The following is a 22,460-nucleotide window of genomic DNA, read 5'->3' on the forward strand; positions in this document are numbered from 1 at the left end:
TATGTCAGCGTTAAAACTCTCTTAAAACAAGCAATGGAGAGCAGTTAAACAAACTGTTAGAAACAATTACCGCCTCTGAAGTAACGTCTTTGTAGAAAGATGTAATTTCTCACTCAAATATTTAAATCTGAGAAAGACTTTCTGAGGCATCTGAAAAGTGAAAACACATAAATTTGTACAAGGGTGTTTTTCTCACATTATTTTTGAGCAACTTCGATGACCTACTGAGCAAAAATTTTCAAAGGTTTGTAATTTTATGCATATGTTGGGAAACACCAAGTGAGAATACTGGTCTTTGACATTTACCAAACGTATCCAGTGCCTTTAGTTTAATTACATCACAGTCCAACACAGACATTACTTTGTCGTTGTGGACATCTTCCTAACATCCTTGCGTGGGTCCCTTACATGTGCTGCCAGCAGATGTCTAAGAATATCTGTTTGATAATATTTACAGAGTGGTATGTAAACGTGAAGTGGAATAAGTGAGATAGGGGGTTGCAGCATCCGCACTGACTGTGGGGAAAGAGACAACGTTCAAGAGTTCACGGTCATGACGGGAAACAGATGTGAACTGTCATCATGTTCGAGAATTCTCGCAAATGTTTTTTATGAACGTCTGATCATGTGAATTGAACATTCATCTGGTTCCTTTGGTTAAACATCAATAATTAGCATTGATTGTTGCTCTATAGACAGATGTATCAGACTGATTAGTACACACGCCTCGGTTTGGTTTTAGTGACCAGAATTTTTCTTTCTTTTTTCTTTTGAGTGGAGCTCTAAGACTCCGTTTATTCATTCATTACTAGTGAAAACAAAGTACAAACATCTTCAATGGAACATTAACACATACTGTTAGATCAATACATTAAGGATACAAGAGGTTAGTTAAAAGACAATGAACAAAGGTGATATTACATATCAAACAACAAGGACATCAAAACATGATAAAAAGCAAATTTTTGCAAGAAAAACGTTAAACTTAAAACGAACGTAGAGGACAGTAACTGGAAAGGTGAAATTGGATTTAAATCAAAACGTACATTTTGGAGTCTGGTCTTCATTGAGGACACACAGAGATTTGTACAATTTGCTAAAACTACTTGTTTATAGAAAATTAAAAGTGTATTATATTGACTAAAATTAGCCCTTTTAGCCTTCGCGAAATTACAAATGGTTATCATAATCGTGATGCATAATCTATAATGTCATCATCCCTTTTCAATAAAATCTTCATTCCATTTATTATTTTAAGTTTATTGTTGTCGTATGCCTTAGAAATCGCTGAACCTTATTTAAATTTCAAATCTTTATTCCAGAATTGCAGAAAATGCGTTTCTAATTGTTTATTTCGTGTCTGGAAAAAAAAAATGAATACCAAGTCCAAAGGGATGTTTTCACGAGAATAATTTCGTTTTCCCATTACAAGTTAAATCTGCGTTCCAGGTCGAAGGTTCCTTTGTACTGTGATTGCAAACAGTTGAAGCCTGTAATGAGCCAAGACTCATACCAAATTCTTTTAACTAAAAATGTTTTGTGAATACCATTCAATACCCACATTGATCTTATTTTTCATGTTTACATTTCTAATTCTTTTGCAAAATGTAAGGGCTTTGTGCTTGTGTTTTAATTTAGAAAAATGAAGAGTATGTTCTATGAACATTATACATTTAAACAGCTACAACAAACTTGTTTGTAAATAAATCAGCCAGCAATGTTTGCGTTCTCTAATTCCATGATAAGTTTATTTAAAAGTAATGGAGAAATAAAACTGAACAACTGTCCAAGCGGCTTTCAACTGCAAATGAACGATTGTTTTCGGTCTACAATTTCTTGTTGTATACAACTATTTTCAATCACAGAAACAGCACAACATTTCCCTACGGAGAGAGCATATTAATATCGGCAGGATGGCTACGAAAATACAAGCAATTTGTCTGCTATATTATAGCAAAGATGACTCAAATATAAAGTGAAATTCGAAACCGCTCGGTCGATCAATCTTAGAAGGTAGAGACCCTAGGTAACTTTACTTATGCAGGTTACTGCCAGCACCGAGTGCATGGGCCAATCGAAATTGGTTGGAGTTTGTGGCATTGCATTGCTTACATTTAATTATAATAGACTCCCCTAAAGCTAGTATCCTCGGTCAACTGAAACGGAAACGCATCTGCATTGTGTTGTTCAGTCTATTTTCTTTGGCTAGCCTTGTTGAAACAAAAATCCGAAAATCTCTGCTGAATGTTTGTATGTTCCAGTGCCTCATTGATTATGCATTAAATATATTCATTAAATAAAACAATTACCATGTTTTGTTTTTATCCATTTTGGTAAAGAGAGCTGAACGGATTGCTCATAAAGATATTTGAAATTCCTAAAACAACTTGCACCAGGAGAACAAAAATTCAAACAGTAAATTTCATATCCATTTCTGATAACTCTGTATATTTAATAGCATCAATGTGTAGTAATGTAATTCCAGCATGGACACTTAAACCAGCACAGCGTATGTATTCCCTCAAGACCATTTAGTTGAATTTCAACCCCAACCTTTTTTACAACCCGGGGGCCCGATACTTCCAAGCAGTTAAACCCCTGGACTGTGAGTAATTACAATTCAGCATAACTTAGTGAGATAGTAAAAAGTGCGCAGTGCATTGAAACAAAATTGAATTACTTGTGTTGTGGAAAAGGAAATGCATTAAAGGTACTGGACGCTATTGGTAATTAATCAAAATAATTGTATCATAAAAACGTCCTTGGTATAGCGAGTAATGGAGAGCTGTTGGTAGTATAAAACATTGTGAGAAATGGCTCCCTCTGAAGTAACGTAGTTTATGAAACGGAGGATATTTCTCACTCAAATTCTTAAAAGACTTCAGCTGAGGCCTTTTGTTAGACATTATAAACAACACAAAGTTGTGCAAAAAAAGGTGTTTTTCTCTTATTTATTCTCTTACAACTTCGACGACCAATTGAGTCCAAATTTTCACAGGTTTGTTATTTTTTGCATATGTTGAAATACACCAACTACACCAACTGAGAATACTGGACTTTGACAATTGCCAAAAGTTGTCAAGTGCCTTTAAAATTCCGGCCTGCTAGTTAATGAGGGTGAACGATTAATGACCACTTTCATTGACTGGTAGGAATAGTATGATGAAGATATCAAAAGCTGGTGACATGACTGCTCTTCACAGATCATTAAATTTGGACACTGTTTACGCATAGACTATGCATAACCTTTTTTCCGTTTTGTCAAATAGGACATAACCTTATAGTCAAGATGGGTTAACCCTTCTGGTTTGTTATAAATTGTTTATTAGAAACATCCAAAACACAATTTACATTCTTTTTTTTCAAGGGGGAAGTAAAGTATATGTAATTGTGTGTGTTTTTTAATTTCTTTTTGGGGCCCTTCTGGGGCTGCTGAGGTTATTGTGGTTGTTGTTCCTCAATTTCAGTACAAGTTTGAGACCAAAGCCTTTTTTTTTAAATAATTTTAAATTATTCCATTTTCCTTTTTTTGTTCCGAATGACTGCATTTCTCACTTTTAAAAGAAAGCATTGCAATTACATCTGTGTTTAAACATTCCCCGATTAAGTTCTAATGAGCTGTTAAATTAAACAGACAGGAAACAAAGCTTTGTCTCTTTTACTTATTTCATGTTTTTGAAGTGGTCGCAAAACATTCAGATTTCGACCTCCAAAATGGACGATGTCGATGTAAACGAACGATGTCTGAGTATTGAAAAAAATCAATCACCCTAAACCATAGTATTGTCTAAAAAAATCTGCATATTTACAGTTAATATTTACAAATGTCTCCATTTAAATGTTCCTTTAAGAAATATATACACAAGGGTCAAGACACACGAGTGATCTGACCCCGGAACTGTCCTGGCCGACTCTTGCTTCAGACGATTGGAAAAGCTTAACCATTTTATGGTCACGAAGTTTAGGTCACTGACTCTAAACGAGTCAGTGTCACTCACAAGCCATTTTTTGTTGATGCCCAAAAACATCGTTGGATTCAAAAAGTTTGTTTTCATGAGAAGAAAGTACTAACTCCAGTTAGCTTTTAATGTCACCCTGATTTCGCTGTCCAGTTCATACGGTCGTTCAGCTCCGATGAACGGCAGGGCTCCGGAAAGAATCACGCCTCCACAAGGTCGGCCGTCATGCAAGTCAGTGCCCCTTTTTATCTGTGTGCAGCAATTGAAGAAAAACAAACAGGAAAAATTTTAATAGTCTCACACACATGGTAAACAATTTCATGCATGACCTACCTATTTAGATTATATGATACGGATGTAGCCTTTCCATTATTGAACAACAAAATCATTTGCAATAGTAGAAGTAGTTTTTCATGAATAACAAAATATTCAAAATGCTACATATTCAGCGATGGAATTATTTCGAATGATCCCACCAACGCTATGCTATAATATACAAATACTAAACCCGAATGATAGAAACAGAGCAACAATAAGATACTGACTGCAAGGTGTTTAGATTTGGTATTTGTTGAAATCAGTTATTATTTTTTAAGCGGGAACATTTCCGAAATATTCTATTTGTAATTGTATCAATATGTATACAATCAGACACCTGTAATCTTGTGATTATTTTGTTGCCTATCATTTCTTTAAAATGTCTCTGCTTGGCAGAAATGAACAGGATACCAGTCACAAATTGTACATGTGAGACAGTACTTTGGTTTGTAACCTTATTCTGGTGAGTATAATTTTGTTGTGCTTAGCTATTTGTGGTGCTTAAGCAGCTCTACGAAATTGGGCCGTGGTTAGGAGGATTTGGGTTTTGTACATGGCTAAGGAAAGTGAATGATTTCCTTCACCACTATACATGTTTCAACAGTAAACAGCGATCATGCCATAAAACACGACACGAACCAAAGAGGTCCAAATTTCATAGAGCTGCTAAGCATGAAAATTTGCTTGGCACAAAATTTCTTCCTTGACAAAAACAGGATAACCAGCCAGTTTCCATTTGTTGCATATTGCTTGTTACTGGTATTCAGCTGTTGTTTGCTTATCCTGAAAATTACTTGGAAACTTGGTAGGCGATCCTGTTGTTACCATGGAAGAAATGTTATGCTAAGCAGATTTTGTGCTTAGCAGCTATATGAAATTAGACCCAGAAGCTAACACACATGAGGTCGTGAACTTATAAGCACTGGACACCTTGGTAATTGTCAAAGACCAGTTGTATTATCACTTGGTGTATGCAAACAAATAACAAACCTGGGGAAATTTGGGCTTAATTGGTCATCGAATTTGCAAGAGAATAATGAATGAAAAAACACCCTTGTTGCACAACTTTGTGTGCCTTCAGATGCATAATAAAAGGCTTATAAATTATTATTTGGGTGAGAAATAACCTCTTTTAAATGATACGTTACTTCACCAGGAGCCGTTTCTCACAATGTATTGTACTATGAACAGCTCTCAATTGCTCGTGACCAAGTAAATTTTTATGCTACCAATTAATATTTTGAATAATTACTATTAGCGTCCAGTGCCTTGAACTGCTTTGTCGTTTACATTTAATGGTAACTGGATCGGTTTTAGTAAATAGAGAATGGAGACAACCAAATACATATAAATATTGATCCGAAAGAAATAAATGAAATATAGCATTTCAATTACTTATCAATACAAAATCGATTATGGCCACAACTACTTCATTAGATGCAAAGAAGTAGGCCAAGTTGTTGCCATAAAACCCAATGCAGATTTATTAGTTTCTCGGTAAAGTGCTCCATTTTATTTTATTTGCAATTATAATGAGTGAGATATAATTTGTCTTCAATATGTGCACCTTGTCAAATGTTTCACTTTCTATCATAACAAGCACCAGTAGTATATACATGAATATGGATTAGGAATTTACTGATTCGGTAAACCTGCGGGTACAAAACCATGTAAATCTCTTTTTGAAAGAGTTTTGCAAAACTATTTTTTTTTTAAAGAGAAGAAAAACAAAAGTGAACCAACATACCTTATTTAGTCGGTTTTCTACTTCTCTTGGGTTCATTGCAGCAGACGGGCGTTAACACCTGAGGAACCATAGCTTCCTTGTCTATCCCTGTGATCGAACTCTTTTGTGAATCTTTGGATGAGAGTTGCTGCTGGGTCGACGATTTGTTGTTGGCCACATTTTTCTTGACATCCATTATGACGTTCTTCTCACTGCACTGAAACATACAGAACGAACTTATTCAGAAATACTGGACCAAATAGACGTCGTTTCCTTTGCGAGTGTGAAGAGCCGCCGAGCCGCGTGTATAGGGCATCCACTCCCGTGAACGTCCGGGGATAAAATACAGAATTCACCCGTGCGATGTGGTGTTGAGCAGCGCGCCCACACACACAGTGGCGTACACCACATCCCGGACAGCTACACACAAAATGGGTAGCTAATTATGGCGCCATTTTTATCCTTAGCTCTATCCCGTTAAACCAGTCGCCATGTTAGGGCGGTGTTGGATGCTGATTTGTGCGGTTAATATCAACAATCTACATCGTTTAATTAAAGCACATTATTTACGTTTGGGTCCCGATGAGTCTGTCTGTTTTTACTCGAGGATTTATGGGGTATTTCCATGGGTATTTCTACAAAAGACAATACTATTTCGGGTGACTTTTCAGGAAGTAGTGCATTTCGAATGACGCTTCGTCATACAACGTTTTTATCGTGTTTTGTTAGTAGTTTTAAATAACGTAGTGTATAACATTATTTTTGTAACAGATTAGAAACACCTACATTACATGTGCACAAGCGTTTACTTTGGATAAAATAATCACAGTTTCCGGGTGTTGATACTTTAACATGTGAATGCTAACCCATGTATTTGTGTGTAAGTTATCGATGTGAACGAAGTGGTGATTGTGTTTTGGCCTCTGTATAAAACTGCAACGTGAGATATATTTAACGAATTTACACGGACCCCAGCGCAGGATAACTTCATGTATATGTTTTTCAAACTAAAAGATAAACAAATTATTTCTTTTGTTCGAAATCAAGTGACCATATCTGGTATAGAAATTGAACCGTGGGAAGAAAAAAAATTCAACGAGCGAGAAAGGCAAACATAATGGCGGACACCATAAAGTTTTGGATTATGATTATAAACGAATTTGTAAAAGAATGAAGTACGTTCAAATAAGTGTTTGTTTAGAACTTTATGATTGAAATATTATGTTTGTCAACAAATTATTAGTAGTAACGGTTTCTTACCTTGGCTTGAATGTGTACGTTGAGCTAAGTTGTTTGCTTTCAAATGAAATTTGCTGATTGTTGTGTTTTTGATGACGTTTGCCAAATATCGGCATATCGCGTGACGGGAACCACTAGGTGTGATGAGACAATCCCTAAATGTCAATAGTTATCAGTAGACGTGGAATAATAAATGAGCGCCAAAATACGACAAAAGTGGAGCTCTTCCTGTGCTCGGACTTACTCCCTTTGGATTCATGCTCGGGCTTGCCGAAACTATGAGGGCGCGCGGGGGGAGGACCGGCGCAGTATTAAACGTGTCGAGGATGAGAAATAATCAAACCGTGCCGTCCGGGTCAGCCGATTTAACCTTATATTATAATATCAATGGCCGTTACCATACCGACGAACCCACTTATTTTTAGACGAACTTTTTTCCTTATTGTTTGTAATATAAAAAAAAAGTATTGCTCAATACCGGGGTTTTCCGTAAAACTTGCATTATGATAATATAAGGGACATTATAGGTACATTGGTGGTATAGCGAGTTGTCTGTATGCATTAGGATAACGCGTTATGTTGTCTGGCTATGTGAACTTGGGAGCTCTGAAACGAATGCGGCGCTATGCATAGCCCACCGTAAATTATAAATGTTGCTGTTAACGAATTATCCACCATCAATGGTTGTTTAGGTGGGGTTCTCTACTGGAAAGCAATATTTATATATGATGTTTTTTCAGGAAGTGGTTATTTATTCGATTTGGTTCATAAACAATACATTGCGAATAAGTAATGAATATCGGCACATTTTACGAATTATTACGAAGAGACACCTAAAAACCTGGAAATAATTTTGTTCATACATTTTGCCCATTCCTTTCTTTGAATAGCCCAAACTGTATCTTGACAATGTGTTTACCCTGTGTAAGATGTGTAAAAATGTTCACACAAATCTATATGCATGTATTCATGTTCATTTCCGTGTCTGTCTTTCTCTGTTCGTTTTTTTTTCAACCTGTGTTTTTGAGGGCGGTATGAAAGGGGGCCTCGTAAAAATGAGGTTGAATATATCTCTGCTCTGAGAGGGTTGATTCGTTCGGAGTATTAAGTGAAACAAAGATGAATTTGATGTTTGATTCTAGTAATTTTCACCGAACAAGGGTGATGAAAGAAGGGCTATTGGGGGAGAATGGATGTACGTTGCCATTTTTCGGCGTTTTTACTGATTTTTGCAAGTATTTGAATGGCAACCAGGGCCCAATTATATAAAACTGCTTAAGCAGAAAGAAAAAAATGGTACATGTGACATGGTAGCTTGACTGGTAACCTTGTTCTGATAAGCATAACTTTTGTGTGCTTAGCATGTTTTTCTGTATAAGCAGATGTATGAAATTGGGCGCTGTTAATTTCGGCATGGTTTTTTGTTTTTCTTCACAAAGTAGAGGTCAATGGCAGGTGGTGGTGGCGCCTTTATGTGGTACCATACTTGGCGGGCTGTGATTGGATAAACTGCATGATCTGAGCGCGTGATATTTACTATAGTCAGCAGTTACCTCATGAGGAATGCACCCTCTGGGAAAGGTGATGTTCTGCTGGAAATCAGAGGGGGTACCGCGGTTTTCAAAGTAACTGCAGATATTCATGAAAGGGATATCCAAAACACTATTCAAAACCTGTTATTGCAAAGGTTGGTTTTCCCCATGATATGAAAGAGGCATTGCGAAAGATTTTTGGGGAAAACCAAAAGATGTTTACAACAAGCCTAGCATGTCGTGTATTGAACATTTCTGAAGAGTTGTTTTTTTTTTGGGGGGGGGGGGCAATTTAAAAAAAGACCATGACGTTAACCGAAATTTCTAGTAAGATTGCAACATCAATAGGGGAAAAACCGATAATGAGATTTAGGGCAACAATTATTGAATGAAATGCAAGTGTTTGATTTGATTTTTAATGTTGGAAACTTAACACCATCTGGGTTTTTTTGTGTGAAATATTGTGAACGAACTTTCGTAAATTCCCTCAGAATAAATAACTGGATTGATGCCTTATATTTAGATATCAATATGTTTGTAATTACACGATGTAAATTATTTAAAAACAAAACTTTTTAAATTGAATCAAAAAATTATTTTTTCTAGCATTCTCAACGAATTTTGTTTAACTACTCAAGATATATTTAACAAATTTGACATGTTATTTTTTCATATACAGTTCCCTAAACGAATGCCAAATTGTTTTTAGTTGACAAAGTAAATTGGGGACCCTCCAGTTTGGCTGCACCCAGGGGGACCACTTGTAACATTGCAAACTTGACGAAGCCTTTGGCTGGTAGCCACTTTCTGATAAGCAGTATATTCTGTGCTAAGCAATTTGTTTATGCTTACGAGCTTTATTAAATTGAGCCCCGTGTGTTAAGACATTTGAAAACGTGCTAGCACGTGTAGTTCTCACTAAAGGGTTAAGTTTAATTGAGTGAGGACCTCTTCCGTAATTCAATTTGTCCAAATAACTAAATAAGGAAATAGTTAATTCATCAAACAATTATGACGCCCTCGCCAAAGTCACACTGGGAACTACTGCAATGAAAACATGCGTTATTATATCATTGTGAAAAGAAATTACTTCATAATATTTTATTGGGTAGTTGAGTTCTCCCCTGCGAAATTGCAAGAGCAAAAAATAGGTAGTGTTTCAAATATTGTTCTCCTTACACATACGTGTATTAAACACTGCCTGTTACTCTGTGCGTTTTAAATTGTATTATAACTGATTGACTGAAATAAAACATTGAGTGGGGCACCAGTTGTAATAAGAACTTTTGTATGGACCTTTTGGCTGGTATCCAGTTTCTGGTGTCATGGGTTAACATATTAACCAATAATTACAAACAAATTAGCACATCTCAAAACTATTTTATTTTGTTTAAGTACTCCCTAAATCTATGTTTGAAATATTAATAAGGATCTGAATTTTCCCTGGCAAAATTGCAAGAGCAAAACTAGGTAAAGTTTTACCAATGTAATATTTGAGGCTGACCCCCCCCCCCAAAAAAAAAAAAATAAATAAAAATAAATAAATAAATTAATAAAATCAGCCCCTGCCCCCCAAAAAAAGACTTTCTATTAAACAAAACAACCTTATAAGTAAAAACAATTGTAGATCCACAGAAGAGTAATTAAGCCATGAGAGTAAATGCCTACCATATTTTATTCTTAATAAGGCTGTGTTTTAATAAATCTTATGGGCATTGGATCAAGATTTCTATTTATTTATGTTTATTTATCCCAGATATCGGGTTGACCTGACAAACAAAAGGAAACACCCCAACAATGCTGAATATGTTTAACCTTTGAGTCACTAGATACTATACACAAATGTAACCCCTTGCCATGACAAATTAGCATATTTCACTAAGTTTGTTCACTAAAATTAGTTAGACTTGCTTGTTTTGAGCAGAACAATTAAAAAGTTACAAACGTTTTGTTAAACAAATTTGTGGTAATTTGTTATCAGCAATTTAAAGGTTCAAATTTTCTTTAAATTCTTGAGCAGTAAACAGGGAGTTTAATTCATTTATTTTTTTATTTTAAATCTTTAGAAAGGGGACATGGTCTAAAGTTATTTGGTATTTTTTCGGAGGATCTGATAAAACATGTCAGAGGACACCATGAAGAACTCTGAACTAAAAATGGTACCAGCTCGACATGTTCTCAAAAACCTGTGTATAACCGAATAGCACAATTAGTACCAATAATAGTATTATTTGCATTGTATTATTTAATCTAAATAAAAACAATCAAAAGGTTGACAACATTCAATTTTTTTTTAAGAAAACAAAAATCAGGCAAAAACTGATTTGGGGGGGGGGGGGTGGAGAATGATTGTTCAGTTTTTGATGACGGATGAAAAATCCCAATGGAGAAAACCCCCGACGTAATAAGCTAAGAACTGAAGACCCCATCCCCATGCAATACTCCAAATCTGAGGTGGGATTCCTAAAGAGGTCAATAGAGGTCAAATTATCCACTCAGCTAACCTGTTTCTAAATTAATCCTAAACTAAACAGCGGCTTGTTCCACGCATAATGTTTTGAAACATTAAAAACATCAATTTCAATGTATGATGAGGTGAACATTATTTGCAGATTTTTCAAAGTGAAACTTAAAACAAACCAAATATCTTCTGATTACAAAGATTGAAATAATAATGGATATTTATAGATGGTATTTTTGCATTGGGTTAAATATTATATCTAGTTGATACCCTTACACATATGTGTATTTAGTACTGTATACCCAGTATATGGGTCTTATGGGTCAATATCGAATTTATAAACATTTGTTGTTTGGTGAAGCACTTTATAAGTCTATGTTGAAAATAACATCCCAAAATTAAAAACATCCTCTACATCACATTTTTGTATTTCGCCTGTCAGGAAAGCCCTTGAACTACTTCCAGTCATGCATTACTGTTTTTAAACTGTGGGTACAATACGGACATGGGTGACTCATTGGAAAAACATTCAGTCGTGGTGTGTAGTAGCCTAGCCGACGCATAAGCAATGCATTGTGTAACTGATTGTAGTCTCAAAGGAAAATTATTTGAAACAAATAAATAAAGATGTTCCCCCATGCAAGAATATAGGGTGGTTTCAATTCTGCTGTTTGAAAATTGAAGATATTGTATAAAATGGGTAGTGCTGACAAAATAGTCACAGAGAATTTTCATATTTTGTGGTCAACCATATACATAAAACAACAAACGTTCGAAGATTTGTGCTTAAAGGTTTTTGGAGTTGTTCGAAAATTTCAGTTCAAAAGGTGGCCTTGATTTTGTGATATCGCCTAAACTAAGGGGCGAATATTTCCACACCTGAAGAATAATTCTTCAAGAGGTATACAGTCTGAGAAGCGTTCCTGTGGTAACGCTTCTCACCTTTAATTTGGGGATTGAAAATGATATATATATATATATATATAAAAAGTGCATATTTTCCAGTGGTAGCCCTTTCCGAGACAATTCACTGTACTATCCAAAGCTGATGTACTTCTCACCCCGTAAGTTTGTAATACCATTAATTATCAGATTCAAGATTCATACAAACTTAAACGGTAGACCCTTTAGTCCAGGTTGTGAGTAAGGAGACAACAATAGTGACAACTAGGTACAATTTGCAGCATGTGAATACATTGTGGTGGTTATCACATTCAGTTTTCTCGAATATGACTTTCTGTGAAGAGGGAATTATTTTACAGAAAGAAAATGGTTAAAGTATGAACTTAATGAACGGTAAACTTTCAGACTAAAATCAGACCTTTTAAGGATGAAACAAACTATGGTTGAATCGCTTCCATCTTTTGTTAGGACTTTACACAAAGGATCAAAGATCTTTTACTTAGTTTGTTTTATTCAGTTTACTCCACACAGAAGAATTCTTTAGAGAAGGGAATTATAAAACAACCATACAAAACCACTGTGTGTGCAAACTACCGCAGTTTGAAACTTTTTGTTTGGTATATATATTATTAATTTGAATGTAAATCTAATACAATAAACAGAAACAGCAACGTCAAATTTGTCTTTTTGTGTTTAAAACAATCATGTTTGTGTTGTCAGCTTACTGGTTGGTTCTGTAGCAAAACCAGAGTGTGTGTAAAACACACAACGGCTTTATTACAGATCCAGCCATATTCATGTTATTGTCTTATTCATTTGTAATTTTCATAACCAGGTATTTAAAGCAAAACATAACTAAACGGTACCACCATTTTGGCTTTGCAGAAGACGTGGACACATAATGTACGTCATGCACGGGTTCAAAATTAGTTACACCAATGCAAAGAGCCCACTACGGATCATGTGCCGAAAATTGACGCAGGCTGCGTCTTTTTTCGGCAGGCTGCCCTTGGCTCTATTGTTGTTGCGTCCAGACAAAGAAGCACCTATTATACGTTGTATGGTAACATTTCCATACTGACCAATAGTGACCTTACTACAATGCAGACAAATTTCGTCGTGTACCCTGGGTGTACGTGCGGTACAGCAACTTTAAATACACGCGTAGATAGGGGACCAGGCTACACGCTTTCGCGTGTGTGTTTTGATGTTGTAGTGCAAAGTAAGTACATGAACAATGAGCGCGTCAGAGGGTTGGGTGGTAGCATTACCTCAAGAAGCAGGTGGCGGTTTTTTTTTTTAAATAGAAATGGGTGGTTGATAGCATGAAATGTGTGCATTTGTTTTTTAAACAAAATCCTTGGATGTGTTAGAGAATTGGTATTAGATACTTAACAGTTCATACTAAATAGAGTTACGGTACGACCATCACAAATTCAAAGTTATTTTGAAGTATTGGCAAATAAAAAGTATAAAATCATTGAATAACTTACTGCTTCTGAAATTCAGACTAGAACCATTTTTGTTAAAGTGCCTCTCACATTGATTGTTCGTGGCCCTTTTTTTGCCTTGCGTACGGACACCAACTATAAAAGCAAATATCTCTTTCTTTTCTTAGGCTAATTCTCATGTCCCTAATTCTGACTTTAATTTACAAAGATGCCTTGAAAGCATGACATTTTGTTGCACAATCTTGACTGAAACCTACAACGTGCTCAACACTGGAGGGCTTAATGTGGTAGACTGTATGCATGTGTAGATAACGGATCCGTTAGTTTCAGCCATATTATAATGCATTGTTCATGCGCAAATCATGTTATGTAAATTAAACGGCCTCTAGTAATCCATTTGATCAAACCAGGCTCTATTGAAGGGATCTAACTCAACCACATCTCGGAAAACACAGTCGCCATTTTGTCTATGGCAGCATACGACGAAATATTTTTCTGAAAAGATTGTAGAACTTGACTATTTAAAATGAATGATACAAATGGGAGTTTTTATCGATTTGACGCGGACACAAATGCAGCAATTAATGATCCGAGGCGAAGTAGACGAGTAAGTAGAAAAACATTTTCAAACTAGATTTTATTAATTAAGCTGAAATTTCCAATTGCAAAGTTTCTTTGTACTAATTAACAAAAAACCATACAAACATCCTGGTGATTGTGCTATGAATTCTCGTACATCTCCTTCCAAAAACAGCTAGATAAATTGTTGTGTGTTCATGCAAAACAACCTCACAGATTAGCCTTTTGATTTTTTTTATAGGTTTACCCGGTAGAGAACGGTTTTTATTAAGAGTCGGTTCGTAAGCATGGAGTGTACTTTTATGTTGTTACTCCAAATTTCCAAATAGTGTGTTGGTTTTTAGGCACTGGACACTACTGGTAATTTCTAGTATAAAACTTACTTGGTAACGAGCAATGGAGATCTGTTGATGAAAAACACATTGTGAGAAACGGCTCTCTCTGGAATAACATAGTTTTTGAGACAGTGACCATTCCTCACTCAAATAATTACAAAACAATTCAGCTGAAGCCTTTTGTTATGCATCTGAAAGCACACAAAGAAACGCCCAAAGAGTATTTGTTTTCTTGCATTATTCTTTTGCGAATTCGATGACCAATTGAGCTCAAATTCTGACAGGTTTGTTATTTTATGCATATGTTGGGATACATCAAGTGAGATTACTAGTCTTTGATAGCATTACCAAACGTGTCCAATTCTTTGAAAGCTAAAAAACTGAAATGATTAAGTTTCATTCTAATTGTTATTTTGACTTTTAAGACCGTGTGGTTGTGCAGATGCTGCGAACTGTTCGACAAGTACCAACATTTACATCTGCGCTGGTTCGAGTCAAGATGGGAAAGGAACAACCATGAAGAATTGCATTATAGCTTTGAAGTCCGACGTGAGTTACCTAACCATGGCAAGGGTGAGTTTCATGCGTATTTCTCTTCGTTTTTGTTATGGCCACTTCAATGTGTCGGCTACAAATCAACGTTTTTTTTTCCAGGGCCTAGAACAGGGTTATCCCCTTTACAGTCCATACAGATGTAGGCGTGGGTATCAACGTGTCTTTAGATTATACCGCCTTACTCCGGCTCACGTTTTTGTTTACCACAATGGCATTCTAGATACTAGATTGTAAAAAGCTTAAACCTCTGCTGTGTTTTTCAAAGACAAATACATACATACCATAATTTGTGTCAATAAATTAGCTTTAAATGACGTAATCGTCAAAATGGCTCATTCAGTCTCCTCAAATATATATCAAACATGGCGGATATTATAAACTGACACGGACCCCACCCATAAAACTTGTACAATTTTCGTTGGCAAACCTATGGTAAAGTGTCGCTGCATTAGAAACCACCTAAGATAATGACCATTACAAACAGTATTTCCCGGCTCTTTCTAAATTGCTTGCAATCAATTAACTTACAGCAAATTTGTTATAAAAAGAACCTCAACTATTCATTATTTAGCCACAACCCTATTTAGCAGCAAAGATACACCATAAGTAACCTGTCGGCCAGAATAAAACAGAATGGCCTCCCAAGCTAACTACTGTTTTTTTACCCCCACACCAATTTGTGTAAGCACTGTATACTCGGTACTTTTCCGGGTACTACGTATACAGTACTTTACACACATCGGTGTAGGATAAAAACCAAAATTTTAATTCTTTTTCCTACGATGCAAATTTGATATCTATTATATTGTTTTTAGTTGTCTTTGTTATTGCCCCCAAACAGCCACATTGTAGAACTACAACACCCGTTGGCAAAACCACGCAGTCGGTTTCCTGCGACTTCTAGGGAGGCAGATGCGAAATATGGACGAAGCTGATAAACTACCACTCAGGATAAAGTCTACCGGTTGATTCTCAATAGCACATCTTCCTACTACAGGAGCTGCAAATTAATCGGTCACCCTTTTCCCACCAATAAAAATCTTAAAACCATTCAAATTTTTGGTTCGTTACTTTAGTATTATTTTTTTTACGAATAAGCACATATAACGAAATGCGCTATTTTTAATGTCCTTGTAGAAACATGTGTCAATCAAGCGAATGTCACTAAATCAAACAGCCTTCCTGTTAAAAGTCCTCACTTTTTATGTGTAGTCATTTAAAATACTAACATACTGTACACACCCTTTAACATGTTGTTGTTGTTGTTGTTGTTGTTGTTTGTAATGGTGTACTTGTATCAATGTGTAAATAAAGAATGATAATTTGTTTTTTTCTGACTTCAAGTCTAAATTAAAAAACATCACATGAAATTGACTCTGCTGGTATTCTATGTGTCTGTCAAGATGAACTAAATTGGGAAATATATTGCTTTTTAAAAGAGAACTGAATAAAAGGAAAAATTTTGTGCAAAACTGAAGGCAAAACTTTACAGTGTTTTTCCCTCGTCATACCAAACCATAGACTCATGTCGGCTCTTTTGTTTGGACACCTGCAGCTATTGTGAGGTTGTTGAATTGAAAGTATTGTTCGTTTTTGTTATGAAGTCATGTGAAACTAACAATATCTTTTACCTTATGTCGCAGCAGCATTAACATAATATGCTAAAGTTCAGAGTTGTTGAGTTATTACAATTTTAAGCTTTCACATATTTTGGCAATTTCGTTCATCTGAAGGTAAAATCATAGATTGGCAAGTACTTCTAACATTAATATTATCATAGTGTGAAGCTTATCAGATGTTGATAGTATAAATATGTTGAGGAAATGTCCTTGGTTTGGATAAAATTCCACCCAAAACCAATTTTCAATCATGAATCAGTACAAACAGGTAAAAGAATATGTTCTTTCAAATAAGTAATTATCATTTTCGGTGACAATGCGGCTTAAATTTTTAGTTTTGCCGAAAAAAGGGCACACGCTTTATTTTACATAAAATGTAATAAATCTTTGCAAATGATGAAGGCAATAAATTGTTCTTTCATTCGGATACATTTTCTGGGTCTACAAATTTTGCTGTAAGTGTTTATCATGAGACACGTGGTATTTACTTTCTGTGGACACGATTTATTAACAGCATAATTAAACGGTACAACCACAAACGGAGTTAACGAAGATTGCAACATAAACAACTGATAATGTCAAAAGATTGTTTGTGTTGATAATGTCGACTTTAACGATCACCACATCTAAAAATTTTATACAAACAAAATAAATTGTGATCGATTTAAGACTAATACTGTGAGCTTCAAATAACATTATTGCCTCTAGACAGCATGGATAACTGTGTATCAAATTAGAATAAATGGCTGATCAAGCCGTTCAGTACAAACGAAGTGTCTATACATGTCGTATGTGGTAATAATTGATTTGTCTGGGGTATTTTTTTTTCTCACAAAATAACCCTCTGGTCATAAAATAAACATAACGTAAAGCCATTTATTTATCTCATTTTAGGATTTACAAGATATGGGTAATATTAGTAAAAAATATCGAAGTCTTATATAGGGCACGTATCTACCAACAAGGTACTCAATGCGCTGAATATATACAAACTTACAGATTCTGAGAACAAATTATGTACCACCTTAAGGGTTTACAAGGTGCTACGGCGTATTAAGCAGCCACAGCCAGGAACACCGGGGCGAACCCTATCTCTTTTCGATAAGTACACTGGGTTCTTTTACATGCGTTACACAACACATGTGAGCAACGGCATTACGTCCCATCCGAGGGACGAAGCAATGGTTAAGTGTCTTGCTTAAGGACACAAGTGTCACGGCTGGGGATTCGAACCAACACTCTGCTGATCAGAAACACCAGAGTTTGAATTCGGTGCTCTTAACCGCTCGGTCACGATACTTCCATCAACCTCCAGTTTGGCTTTGCAGCAAACTTGTAACTCATAGGGTTACACGCCCTGCTCAAATTCAAATACATTCCCGCCAAAAAAGCAGATGCCGAAAAATGGCCCGGTTTGTGATATTGCAGGATGACATTGTGTGTGCTGTCTTGACGTAAACTCGTAGCTATCATTATAACTGGGTGGTTTCACAAGAGTTAAGACTAGTCCCATCTTGAGTTAGGACGAGTTACTCGTCCTTATTTAGGACTAGCATTGAGTTTTGATTATCTCCGAGGACTAGTCCTATGTTAGGATGAGTCCTTACTCTTTGTGAAACATTTGTATCTTGGTATATTGTTTTCTGTATACCATGCAACTTATCGCCATCGGATCCCGGCTGGAATAAGAACATTATAGACCCAAAACTACATGGGAGATCAGACAACACATTTTGGCGTGTTTGTTCAAATTATGAGTGAGTAAAATCATCACTAGCTGATTTTATTCGGATATTTCCTAGTCAACCTTGTGTGTATTATTTCTAAAAGAATATCTGTTTTCAAATCGTACTTAGCCTAATCATTGCCTCCCTAAATTATGCCTCTGTTTTTACAAACTGTTTTAGTCATTCCGAGAAAAAAAAATTGTTATGAAAAACTGGATGTTCTGTTCGCATAGACATCAATAATCGACCATGGGGCCTGTGCGAAGATAACGTCGCTGGAGTAAGGCTCCCTCTCATTTTTTTCATCACAAGTCAGCACGTCCACTGCGCAACGCGCAAAGTTCTTCAAATTGGGGGAAAACCCAATATATGCAAACAGTATGACCAATAACGTACCCGTAAGGTACTTGGTCAAACAGGTTATAATACAAACTACAACCGCATGAGAGAGACAGTCTCAATATTGTCTCCGAATGCAACAGCAGACCACGAACAAAAATATATATTCTTGCTAGGATTTTGTTATATCTTTCAACAATGAATGATACAAAGGGAACATTTGGTTACTTTACTTTAGGTTCTAATTCGTCTGTAAGCGATCCGAGACGATCAAGAGTAAGTACTCATTCTCGATCTAGCTTACTACAAAACGATTTGTTTTCATTTACCATGGACGACTAATAATACTTGATTAAATAGCCACACCTTATGCAGGCTAACCCATTATGTCACCACTACTGCCCTAGTGACAATGTTGTAAGTGCTCTCGAAAACAAATTTTGAAATATGGGCTAAATTTGCTTATAAATATCAAACTGTCTAGGTCGTGTGGTTGTGTAGATACTGCGGAAAGTGTGACGATCCTTACAGAATGTATCTCCGCTATTTACCCGAAAGATCTGAGAGGAACATCCACGAACAGAAACATTATTCACCCGAAAGTCGACATGATCTTCCATACGATGGCAAAGGTGAGTTTGTCGATTATACATCATGTAAAATTATTAGTTACTTGTTTACTTTGTTTTATCTAAACAAAAGTTTGTTGTGGTTTTTGTTGTATATTTTTTATATGTGTTTGGCAAAACGTGTGTTACCTAACGATGGTAGGGTTGAGTTTCATAGTTACACTTCATGCAGCTTTTCTCTTCGTGTCTTTAACGCCATTCCCCGGTTTAAGTTTATTTTACCATTTTTAAGTGTCATTGTATAAACTTTGTAAAAAACTCAAACCTCAACGATGCTTTTAAACAAAATACATACTTAGCATAATGTTTCTCATTAAATTAGCTGAACAAGTATAGATTTAATGACGCAATCGTCAAAATGGCTCCTTCGGTCACCCCAAATGCATCCGCCAACCGGTGTCACCTCCCGGTCACAGTAACAAACATGGCGGATATAATAAGTTGACACGGACTCCACCCATAAGACTTGTACAATTATCTTCAGCAAACCTATGTAAAATTGTCGCTGAATTGGAAAACGACATCAGTTAATAACCATTCCAAACAATAGTTCCAAGCTCTTATAAAATTGCAACCAGTTAACGGTCCCAAGTTTGTTTTAAAAAACACCTTAACTAATCATTATTAAGCCACAACCCTTTTTAACAGCAAAGATCCACCATCAGTAACCTATCGGCCAGAATAAAAACAAGAAGTCCTCCCATGTCAACTATTGTACCCTCACACCAATGTGTGCAACTACAGTATACTCAGTACTGTGCCTACACACAACGGTGTAGGATACAAACCAAAATTAAACTTATCTTTTCCCCAATGGAAATTTAACATCTGTTAATTTGTTTTGTCTTTTTACCCTAAACAGCCACATTGTAGAGCTACACCACCCGTTGGAAAACCACACACTCGGTTTCCTGCGACTTCTGGACAGGCAGATGCGAAATATGGACGAAGCTAATAATTTACCACTGAGGATAAAGTCTACCGGTTGCATCTCAATAACAAATCTTTCTACTACAGGAGCTGCAATGTGTTCGGTCGCCTTTTTTACCAAATTAAATGAACTGAATTAAAAGTCCTCACTTTATATGGGTAGTCATTAAAGCTACCAACATACTGTATACACCCTTTAACATGTTGTTGTTGTTGTTGTTGTTGTTGTTTGTAATAGTGTGCTTGTATCAATGTGTAAATAAAGAATGATAATTTTGTTTTACTTCATGTCTAGAGTAAAAATCATAACATGAAATTGACTCTGCTGGTATTCTATGTGTAATATATAGTAAGAACGAGTCCGTCAAAGATGAACTAAATTGGGATATATTGTTTTTTAAAAGATAACCGAATAAAAGGAAAAACTTGGTGCAAAACGGAAAGCAAAACTTTACAGTGTTTTTCCCTCGTCATACGAAACCATAGACTCATGTCGGCACTTTTGTTTGGACACCTGCAGTTATTGTGAGGTTGTTGAATTGAAAGTATTGTTCGTTTTTGTTATGAAGTCATGTGAAACTAACAATAACTTTTACCTCATGTCGCAGCAGCATTAACATAATATGCTAAAGTTCAAAGTTGTTGAGTTATTACAATTTTAAGCTTTTACATGATTGGCAATTTCGTTCATCTGAAGGTACAATCATAGATTGGCAAGTACTTCTAATATTAATATTATCATGGTGTGAAGCTTATCAGATGTTGATAGTATAAACTATGTTGAGGAAACGTCTCTGGTTTGGATAAATTTCCAGCCAAAACCAAATAAGTAATTATCATTTTCGGTGACAATGCGGCTTTAATTTTTAGTTTTGCCGAAAAAAAGGCACATGCTTTATTTTACTATAAAATGTAATTCATTTTTGCAAATTATGAAGGCAATAAATTGTTCTTTCATTCGGATACATTTTCTGGGTCTACAAACTTTGCTGTAAGTGTATTTCATGAGACACGTGGTATTTACTTTCTGTGGACACGATTTATTAACAGCATAATTAAACGGTACAACCACAAACGGAGTTAACGAAGATTGCAACATAAACAACTGATAGTGTCAAAAGATTGTTTGTGTTGATAATGTCGACTTTAACGATCACCACATCTAAAAATGTTATACAAACAAAATAAACTGTAATCGATTTAAGACTAATACTGTGAGCTTCAAATAACATTATTGCCTCTAGACAGCATGGAATAAAACATTGTGAGAAACCGCTACCTCTGAAATAACATGGGTTTTTTGAGAAAGAGGCAACATCTCAATCAAATAATAAAATACTGTAGGAGAATTAGGCATTTGAAAGCGCACAATTTTTTTTTCCTTTCATAATTCTCTTGCAAAAACAATCACAAATTGAGCTCAAATGTGCACAGGTTTGTTATGTTTTGCATAATGTTTGAATACACCGAGTGAGAAGACAACGTGTTCAGTACCCTTAATATAGAAGAGCTCCCTCTATTATTAGTAACAGCTCGAGATCACGTAGGCAATGTGCCATTTGACATGCGCAGACGATTTTATGAATAGCACAACAGTATTTTCTCCAATCGGATTCTGACAAAAAATCGCGCGCGAAAACGCAATCATCATTTCTTCTCTTCAACCTTTGGTGGGAATTGTGTTCAAACTAAAATGGAGGACCCGAGAGGAAAATGGAAATTATTTCAGGTTGGGTCAAATTCGTCCGTGTGCGAGCCGAGAAGATCTCGAAAAGTAAGTGGACAAATATACTATAATTTATCATTTAATTTCTCAAAAATAACGATTGACTAAAATAAAAACTGTACAACATAACATGCTGAAACCACTGTAGGTACATTCTTTAATTCACCGCAATTGCGGTTATTACCAACAGTGTATTTGCTGTTTAATATTGCTCCTTTCTGTGATATTCCTTTTTTTAGACGGTGTGGCTGTGCCGGTACTGTGGAAACGCCGACAATCAACAATACATGCATCTCTTCTATTTTGAAAAGAAGGAAGTAAGGAATGTACATGAGCAGCAGTATCACGATAAATACAATGAACTGCGTCACAAGTTATATGCCGATGGAGAGGGTGAGTGTTCTGATTACTCTACATTTGTTTTCTTTTGGG

General features: G+C 35.8%; 1 protein-coding gene across 1 annotated transcript; it reads right to left on the minus strand.

The window, feature by feature from the left end:
- Positions 1-6,024: 6,024 nt before the first annotated feature.
- On the minus strand, positions 6,025-6,729 carry LOC117298407. Its single transcript, XM_033781661.1, has 2 exons — positions 6,574-6,729; positions 6,025-6,220 (listed from the first exon to the last, which is right to left on the minus strand). Exons 1-2 carry the CDS (start codon positions 6,628-6,630, stop codon positions 6,026-6,028), a joined length of 252 nt encoding a protein of 83 aa, XP_033637552.1. The 5' UTR covers positions 6,631-6,729; the 3' UTR covers position 6,025.
- Between the last annotated feature and the right edge of the window lie 15,731 nt (positions 6,730-22,460).

This window comes from Asterias rubens, chromosome 13 (assembly GCF_902459465.1).
Source record: "Asterias rubens chromosome 13, eAstRub1.3, whole genome shotgun sequence".
NCBI classification, from domain to species: Eukaryota; Metazoa; Echinodermata; class Asteroidea; order Forcipulatida; family Asteriidae; genus Asterias; species Asterias rubens.

What these genes read in the sequence shown, in the direction of transcription:
- LOC117298407 (XM_033781661.1), bottom strand. Translation starts at nt 6,630, where the DNA reads ATGGAAATACCCCATAAATCCTCGAGTAAAAACAGACAGACTCATCGG. An exon ending in AGACTCATCGGGACCCAAAC is followed by an intron (nt 6,221 to 6,573) that starts GTAAATAATGTG and finishes TGTATGTTTCAG; the next exon opens with TGCAGTGAGAAGAACGTCAT.